Below are 8,936 nucleotides of genomic sequence, written 5' to 3' on the forward strand. Positions count from 1 at the left end.
AAGATTGAGTGATGGGTGCGTGTGGATGTCTGATCAGCTCTTCAAACTTGCTAGGAGTCGAGTGAGTCCAAAAGGTACCTCTAATTTGTTTTGGATATGCTAATAAACGCCTTTGTATCGTAATATACTCCTAGGACCTGTAAATCACTGACTAACGTTTTCCCAACCAAGCCTCTGCTTTACATAATCACATCTGTGCAAGAGAAATCCCAAAAAGAGAACGCTAAAATGTTTAAGACAGCATTGAAACAAAGCACTTTAGCAGTGGGTCACTGATGTGTAAAACGGTGTGTGATCACCAAGAACCAGTTGTTGCAGAAACAGCTCTTGGGCAGGTGAACTGTAGGTGATGTTTAGGTGCATAGTGGGGTACAGGTCTTAGCACCTCATCACAGCTGGGCTCAGGGAATACATACAGTGCCCGGAGGCCTGTGACTCCCTGTGCATCCTGTGTGCAGGTGACAGTATCAGCAGAGGTGTTGGGGTGGGGGTCACCCAGGGTGACAGTAATAGAGTTCTCTCAGTGAGGTCTGAGCCGCAGCAGTGCTGGGCTGCCTTCACGACGACACTCAGATGGTGCAGAGGGGCTCAGGGGGGACCACAAGGCCCCGCATGGGCAGCCCAGGCCACACTCCCATGCTGGGCATTGGCAGTTCGTGCCCCACCGGAGGTTGCCAAGCCAGCCCTGTCCCTCTCCTGCAGCCACAGTGGGTGAGCAGGACGCGGCGGTGCATACCGCCCAACGTGTCCACTGCCACCCCTATATAAGGCGGCCATTTCATCTGCTGCTGCAGTGCCGCCTCTCACCCCACTTCACCTCGCCTCCCACCGCCTCTCGCCATGACCGATGCGGCCCTGTCCTTCGCTGAGGATTGCCTCATGGGTGTGATGGTGGCTGCCATCTCCAAGACCGCCGTCACCCCTATCGAGAGGGTGAAGCTGCTGCTGCAGGTAAGGGCTGGGGCCGCAGCAAGGATGTGGGTGCTGGGGTCGGGGGGCCACAGGGCAGTGGTGCCGACGGCTGTGTCTCTGCCTCCGCAGGTGCAGCATGCCAGCAAGCAGCTCTCAGCCGATAAGCACTAAAAAGGCATCATTGACTGCATGGTGCGCATCCCCCGGGAGCAGGGCATCCTCTCCTTCTGGCATGGCAACCTGGCCAATGTGATCTGGAACTTCCCCACCCAGGCCCTCAACTTCACCTTCAAGGATAAGTATAAGCAGATCTTCCTGGGGGTTTTGGACAAGCGAACCCAGTTCTGGCGGTACTTTGCCGGTAACCTGGTGTTAGGGGGTGCTGCCGGTGCTACCTCCCTCTGCATCGTTTACCCCCTTGACTTTGCCTGAACCCACCTGGGAGCAGATGTGGGCAAAGCCAAGGCTGACCAGGAGTTCACTGGGCTTGGCGACTGCCTGCTCAATGTCTTCTGGTCGGATACCCTCAAGGGCCTGTACCAGTGCTTCAGTTTCTCTCTCCAGGGTATCATCATCTACAGAGCCACCTGCTTTGGCATCTATGACACTGAACAGTAGGTTGACCAAAATGGCACTAAAAGGGAGATCCTGGGCTGCGGCAGGCCTGCAGTGCGGTGCTGGTGGCTCACCAGCCGTTCTCATCAAAACCTCTCTCCCACAGGCATGCTCCCAGACCAAAACCTTGTTTTGAAGGTGCCAAGTGCCTAAGTCTTCTGCAAAGCACAGCCTTCCCCATGGTGTTGGATGCCTGGGAGGCTGGAGAGAGGTATTGGTCACTGTCTGGAGGAGCAGAGCTGGCATCATGTACTCTGGCTTAGAAACTGAGCTACCTATTCAGGCATGCTAAAACCCAGCCAGAGAACCTAAGTGCAGGTAATTGCTGCTCATCTGTGGAGCCCCTGGCTAGCTTTGCCCACGCATGGGATGTTGTGCTTTGGGGATGTAGAGCTGGGCACAGCCAGCCAGCTCCTGAGGCAGAGCTGCGCTTACCAGGCAGGAAGTCGCATCCCCAGGCTCATCCCTTACCCCTAGAAGTTAAGCTTGTTGCAGCCCCAAATTCTAGGGGAAGGGGGAAATTCCTTCATGCTGCTTGGGCACTGTAAGGCAAACACTGGGCAATGTGTGTGGCTTGGCCTTTACCCAGAGATCTCTGTGAGTCTGTGAGCATGCCACAGTGCAGCTGCCGGGTTTCTGACTGGGAAGCTGGGGTGGTGAGTGAATGGTCTGGTCCTCTGACCTTCAGATGAGTGAGTCTTCTCACTGCCCTCATGCCTTTGGTCCTTTGGCTTTTTTTGCGGGTTATGAAGAACAAGGCATAACCTTGTAGAGCTACTCTGACACAGTAATTCAGACTAGGTTCTTGTGAAAGCGCCTGGAAACTGAACTGGACTAAGCCATGAAACACGTAAAGGGAAGTCTGGCCATGTGTGGCATCATTTTTGGAATAGATCCACTCTTCCACTCCAGTTTCACTCACTGCTTTGCTTTGGAATACCTCTGCATCCAGACAAGTTCTTACATTCAATATAGTGCTCGGTTACACAAACAAATCTATCACTTGCCTGTATCTACAGATTTATAAAAACTAATGCTGGCTTTCGCAGTAACAAAAAATCTTGCCTCTTCTTTGCTCTGAGCACTGCTGCAGATCACACAGCTGCTGCCAGGATGTGGGAAACTCTGCAGAATGATTAGTTTTATCTATTATAATAGACATTTAATCAAGCATTTGAACTAGGTGCCCCTGCTTCCTGTTGATACAGTCAGCTAACATCTTTTAGTTCATTTAGATCTAGAAATGAAAAACCCAACTTGATTTAAATTGTTGTGAACTAGTGAACTAGTGAATTGTTGTGAACTATCTGGTCAGGATAAGAAATACGTAATAATGTATTGGATCAGAGTCTCTGCTGAGAGGTTTCAGCTGTTGACTGCGTAACTAGAGTGTATTAAAACTATCTCAGAGACTGCCAGTGAACAAACTACATACTCCCCTTTCTGACTGGGTCCCTGAGCAAGTCCTGAGCCAACTAGGCAGATCTTTAATGACAGGAATGAAAACTACTGAACATGGCCTGGTCTAAAAGCCAGAACAGAGGAGTGCTTGTACTGTGAACACTGCCTCCAGGCTCGAGGTGTGCAGCTGAGGAAGTTGATGGCAGTTGGTAATGGTTACTTTGGACAACTTGTGCTGAGCTCTGCGCTCCCCAAATCTCTTTCATGCTTCAAAAACCTGCAGAGATAGCCCCAGCTGCCCTGGCAGCCCCTTCACAGCCCACATCAGTGAAGCTCCATGTTTTGTCACTCCCAACCTTCATGCTAACTGTAAATCGCTTTCCCTGAGCTTTTGTCTGGGTGTCATTTGAAGTGGGACTGTACTTGATCCTTTATGACAACTGAAGTCTGCATCCCAGCAGGCCTTGCAGGGTTCAGTACCCATTTTCAAATTTCAGTCTTTGACTCCCGCTTGGAAAAAACTTCATAATGTAGAGACCAACCTGTGGTTATTTGGTGCTTGGGCAGCTCCCAGGGGAAACCAGAGGCTTTCATCTGGCTGGACTCTGCTACCACACGTGGAAAAGATGTTTGTGTAACAAAGTTGTACCCACTCATTGCTCCTACCCTTCCTAAGTATTACACACCACCTTGTAATTGGTTAACTGTTTCTGGACACAGGCTTCTGGAAATAGGCTTCAGATTAACAGATGATCAGCAGTGAACTAGATCAGCACTGCTCAGGTTAACTGTTACATATATTCACCCAGCCTGGCATTACATTGTCACACAACCAAGGGACACATCCTGCCTGCCAGCTCTGGGGCAAGAACTCGCTACCTCCCCAAAAAAGGAAGGATACACCCTTAGGCTAAGCAGAGCCATTTTCCCAGTCAGGGTTATAAAACCAGATGGAAAATCTTTATTGATTGTGAAGTCTTCCATAATAATTGTGGGGGATGAAACATCTTGGTCGTTGTTCAGGTTATTTTATAATACTTGGTAGAGTAAGAACATCCTAGGAAAAGTATTTCAGTTCAAATCTGTAACATGGTATTTAATCCCAAGTAAAGCTATAGAGCACTGTTACTACATCACGCAAGAGATACAAAATATTATTTCCCAAACAAGGTCCTTTATGCTCCCATTCTTAATGTTGTCTTCATCCAAGTCCTTAGTAATCAGTGCATTCAAAACAATTTTTCCTTCTCCTTCACATTTTACATCTCCAAGTACTGATCCTGGTTTGCAGAATGGGTTTGTTCACACATACAGTTATATTCTACTTTAAATGATTGCCCATTGTACAAGTAGACTCCAACTGCCTATCTGTACTCATTCATTGTATAACAGGCAGGCAGGTTTTGGTTTCAGTAGTTCAAAACAGGGTTGGATTTCATTCTCTTGTACCAGGCAGTTGTCTGTTTGGGCAGTGCAATTCTGTCAAGCTGCATCTTTCCAATGTTCAACAGGAGCTGAGGGTTAAGAGCTGCAGCCAGGCAGCTGCAGCCTGTCTGCTGGTCAGGGTGAGCAGCAGCACTGTCCCCAGCCTGGCACCCAGTCTCCTCAGACTGTGTGGGAACGGCACATGTCTCCAGCTGCTGCACATTTTGGACACATTTAAAATAACAAAATGAACAACAGGCAGAGAGCTTACTTTTGTAGCCATTTCTTTGTTGTACAGTTGACCTATAGCTCTAATACACTTATGCAAACCTTACACATTTGAAAACTACCAAAATAAAAAGGTGGGTATTTGAACTCAGGAAGGCACCCAGTGAAGATTTTCCCTAAAGTAAATATTCTGGCTGGAGCAGCTTGCTCCTGACACTGCATCTGTAGAGAACTGCAGCTTCAGCAAAGTCTCCAGTGCTGTTGGAGTTATTAAAATTGGTACTAGAGTATCGGTTATGAGAGACAGTTACTCATCCTACATGCTGGCTGCATGCAGCGCATTGCCCTTGAACGCTGTCTGTTACTTCTGCTCTGTTGACAGATCTGTGATAGCTCCTGGTAGCTTTCTGCTCTCTGAATACTCAGCAGATGTGCAGCATTTCACTTGAACTGGTTATCAATCAGGGTTCCTTTCATCTTGGCTTTCTTGGCTTCCAATTCAGCCTGATTAAGAAAATTAAGACAGAATGAAATAAAGGCTGGATATGTTTCCCTTCAGTGCTCCAGTGAGGTTTGGTCATCTTGTCTGACCACTGGGCAAGCTTTCTCACACCAGGAGCAAGAGTAGCTCAAGTTCTTTCTGGCTCCCTCCTCCCCTGATGTACAGGACAATGACCACCTTTAAAACCATAAAAAGTCCAAAACTAACTGCACAGGAGACAATTTCATCTCTTCCGTCCTCATCTGGAAGCTACGAATTTCCCCCCTCCCCTGACACACTATCCTGTCACAGCAGGTAAGATCAGCTGTGATGTTCTTCCCATTAATCCTTCAAGTGACCCTTCAGGTACCAGCTGAGCTGGCAGCTCCTCCAGCACAGAGGAGCTTGGCCTCAGCTTGCCTGACACCTCTTGGCAGAGACCTGCTCTGTCAAACAGGCTTGACAGCACAGCATTAGGGGGTGCTCTAGCTGGCAAAGCCATGGCCTGGTTTTCCATTTTCTTGTTCCTTGACCAACATGGAAAGTCTCCCAGCAAAAGCTCTGCTAGGTGCTCTTCAGTCAGTTCTGTTGAACTCCATACAATTTTAAGTTCAGAAGGACTGGCAGAACATCTCTATAAAACCTGTAAAGGAAAGGTCATCCTCACAAAGCTACAAGTTAGCTAGGACTGTACAAGGACCTTTAGTCCAATCTGCAAGACAACTGTTGTGTACACAGCCAACAGATCTCAGGAATTCACACTGAACACCAAAGAAAACACTCACCAACTCCTGTAGCCGCCTTTTGCTCATGCCTTTGCGTTCCAGCTGCTTCTCAATCACTTTTGCATTCTGTGCATAGGAGTCTGCAATCTCCCTCTGAAACACACACAGTGTCACTTTGCAACAGCAAACCCCAAAGTAACAACACCTCATCCAAATGGTGAGATGACCACTGGCTCTTGTCAGTGTTCAGGAGAGCTGCTAGGTTCAGATGCAACTGCCACCAAGGACAGACAAAACTCACCGCTTCAATCTCCTCCTCCTCTTCATCAATTGTGGAGACTGTGACAGAACTGAACTTGCCCATGTCTTTGGTCCTTTTTGTCATCATCACCTAGGTGAGAAGTGGAGTATTTCCTTAAACCTTGGCAACAGCGCTGCCACTAGAGATCACTCCCCCTCCAATGCTTTTAAGGCTTCTCATGCAATTTGTTAGGATTACCTGAACTCTGTGGGTGGCAAAGGAGAATTATCCCCAGTGATTTCAGGGGATAGAGCTGTCATTATCAGAAGCAAACTCACTGATATACAATAGATATGTCATATTTTGAGAATCACTGTGCAGACCTAATCACAGTGGAAACTCTCTGGCAACTGAGCCTAAATGTCAGGCACAACCTAGATTGCCCAGGTTATTTTGCTTTCCTGTAATGCTACAACTCCAAGCTGCAGTGACCTCTGTAAAGGAAAACTTAAGGCAGACAGAAGACACCAAACTGAGCTATTGTTTCGAGGTCTTTTTCTTTTTTTTTTAATCCCCTTTGCCCCCGCCATTAAGTGATTTTACTCACCACATCTTGTTGAAAAGCAGAGATAACCTTTTTACTTATCTAAAGCTGATTACCTTCTTGGGAGGTTCTTGTTTCTGAGTGTATATGTTTGTTTTCCCAAAACCCTGGCCAAATTTGACCACAGCACCGTCAACAATGAACGTCACAGGAGCATTTTTCTGTTGGTGTTGATAAAAGAGCAGCAGTCCACACCTGGAAACAGAAGCACAGCTAGCTGTGAGAAAACATGGATTCTGGAGTAAGGTGTTCAGCTCTTGGGCCCCCAGCATGTGAAGGCTGTGGAGCTGCTGGAACAAGTCCAGAGGAGGCCATGGAGATGCTCTGAGGGCTGGAGCACCTCTGCTCTGGAGTCAGGCTGAGAGAGCTGGGCTTGTTCAGCCTGGAGAATACTCTGGGGAGACCTTAGAGCAGCTTCCAGTGCCTAAAGGAGCTACAAGAAACCTGGAGAGGGGCTTTACACAAGGACATTTAGGGATAGGACAAGGGGGAATGGCTTTAAGCTGAAAGAGGGTAGAATTAGATTAGAGATTGGGAAGAAGCTCTTCACTATGGAGAGGCACTGGAACAGCCTGTGCAGAGAAGCTGTGGCTGCCCCATCCCTGGCAGTGTTCAAGGCCAGGTTGGACAGGGCTTGGAGCAACGTGCTCTAGTGGAAGGTGTCCCTGCCCATGGCAGGGGGCTGGAACTGGATGAGCGTTAGGGTCCGCCCCTTCCAACCCAAACCAGTCTGGGATTCTGGATTCCTACATTATCGCAAAGCCAGGCTGTCAAAGTCACTAAAGAGCCAACACGGTCACTCACTTGCCACACTTCTTCCTGAACTGCCGCTCTATGCCTTCGGGTCTGGGAAGAAAGGAAGAGGTTAAGAGGAGCGTGCAGACAGCAGGCACAGTGCCCGGCTGAGGGACCCCAGCAGGGTGAGAGCACAAGGCCAGACCAGGGCGGCCCTTCCGCGGGCCTCGGGACGCAGAGCCGGGGCCCACCTGCGCAGGAAAACGCTCTCCTCCTCCGCGTTGCAGAACTTATGAGCGTGCTTGGCGGCGTCCATCACCCGGGCGCGGTCCCGCGGCCGCATCGGCAGCTTCTCCAGCTGGCAGTCTGCGGAGAGCGGCGGGGCCTGGCTGGCGGCGCGGCCGGCACCGGCGCCCCAACCCCTGCCCCCCGCGCCCCGCCGCCTCCCAGGCCCTCAGCGCGCCGTACCACCGCCGCGGCTCACCCAGCACCAGCACCATCTGCCCGCACAGGCAGTAGTAAACGTGAAGCGGCTTCTCCCCATCGTCGTACTCCTCGCGGTCGCGGGTGTCGGAGCACACGACGGACCGAGACACCACCTTGGGCATGGCGGCGGCTCGGAGCGGCCTCCCCCCACCGCCCAGGCCCGGCTTCCCCGCCCCAGGCCCGGCCTCTCCGCGGCTCCGCCCGCTGAGCGTGAGCTCGGCAAGGTCTTTGGAAAAACGATGTCTGCTTCGAGCTTTCCGCCGTGTTTAAGTTTTACACGTTCCCAAGGCACGGCGGTTTCTCCCCACAGGGGAGGCGAGTGTGCGGCGGGGGGTGAGGAGGCACAGTCAGAGCAGCACCATCCTGCGTTAAACGCGCGCTGCAACCTCAGAGTTGAGACCTTGGGTCATTTCTCTTCACAAACCAGCCTGAGCTTGGCACAGGAACAGGAGGCAGTGACCCCATCCCTTCACACACTGTGCCAGCTCTGTCCCACTGCACCCCTCGGGAGCTCCTGCTAGTTAAGCTAGTCCTTGCTTAACTGAAAGTAAAGCACTGAGCAGAGCCCCTTTTAGACAAACCCCAGGATTGATCCATTTCTTACTGCACAGGCTGGGTCAGGGCAGGAATGGTCAGGAATGGGAGGTTTTCAATGCAGCCAGGACAGCAGTGTTTTTGTTATTTTAACTTCTGTTAAAATAAACGCAGTCTCGTCTGAAGCCAGCTCCCTACATGGCTGTATTACATCAAGGTACAAGTGAGCATCATCTGGAAAAATGGGGCCTATCCTGTCTGCTCTAGACAAGAGCAGAGAGAAATTCCTAACTCCCAAAGGCTGTTGAAAAGAGGTAGAAAAGAGATTATTTTCCCTTGGAAAGCTTCCAGAGGAAGCAAGAAATGCAGCATAACAGGGGGAGGAGGAGGAATGGGAGTGCTGGCGTCACTGTTATGGGGCCCTGCGATCTTGGGGATGGCTGAAGTAAATTAATTCCTTGCTTGGCTTTGCTTGTGCACGTGTGGGTTTTGCCGTACCCACTGAACTGCCTTTATCGCACTTTCACCCTCCCGCTCTCTCCCCGTTGG

General features: G+C 50.2%; 2 protein-coding genes across 4 annotated transcripts; one reads left to right on the plus strand and one right to left on the minus strand.

Moving 5' to 3' along the window:
- Positions 1-840: 840 nt before the first annotated feature.
- On the plus strand, positions 841-1,530 carry SLC25A5 (solute carrier family 25 member 5; the record flags this gene model as incomplete). The annotated part of the gene is given in 4 exon segments (XM_080624480.1): positions 841-951; positions 1,042-1,080; positions 1,084-1,341; positions 1,345-1,530. Coding segments are annotated over 4 exon segments (594 nt in total).
- Positions 1,531-3,886: 2,356 nt separating this feature from the next.
- On the minus strand, positions 3,887-8,360 carry STEEP1 (STING1 ER exit protein 1). Of its 3 annotated transcripts, none has more exons than XM_080624668.1 (7): positions 7,836-8,360; positions 7,619-7,756; positions 7,437-7,478; positions 6,689-6,827; positions 6,089-6,178; positions 5,848-5,940; positions 3,887-5,085 (listed from the first exon to the last, which is right to left on the minus strand). In XM_080624668.1, exons 1-7 carry the CDS (start codon positions 7,973-7,975, stop codon positions 5,023-5,025), a joined length of 705 nt encoding a protein of 234 aa, XP_080480794.1. In that variant the 5' UTR covers positions 7,976-8,360; the 3' UTR covers positions 3,887-5,022. The 3 variants fall into 3 exon arrangements, with proteins under 3 accessions (XP_080480794.1, XP_080480793.1, XP_080480792.1); XM_080624667.1 differs by having other exon boundaries at positions 7,619-7,733; positions 7,836-8,354; XM_080624666.1 differs by having other exon boundaries at positions 7,619-7,733; positions 7,852-8,353.
- Positions 8,361-8,936: the final 576 nt, after the last annotated feature.

This window comes from Psittacula echo (genome assembly GCF_963264785.1).
Source record: "Psittacula echo genome assembly, chromosome: 8".
Classification (NCBI taxonomy): domain Eukaryota; kingdom Metazoa; phylum Chordata; class Aves; order Psittaciformes; family Psittacidae; genus Psittacula; species Psittacula echo.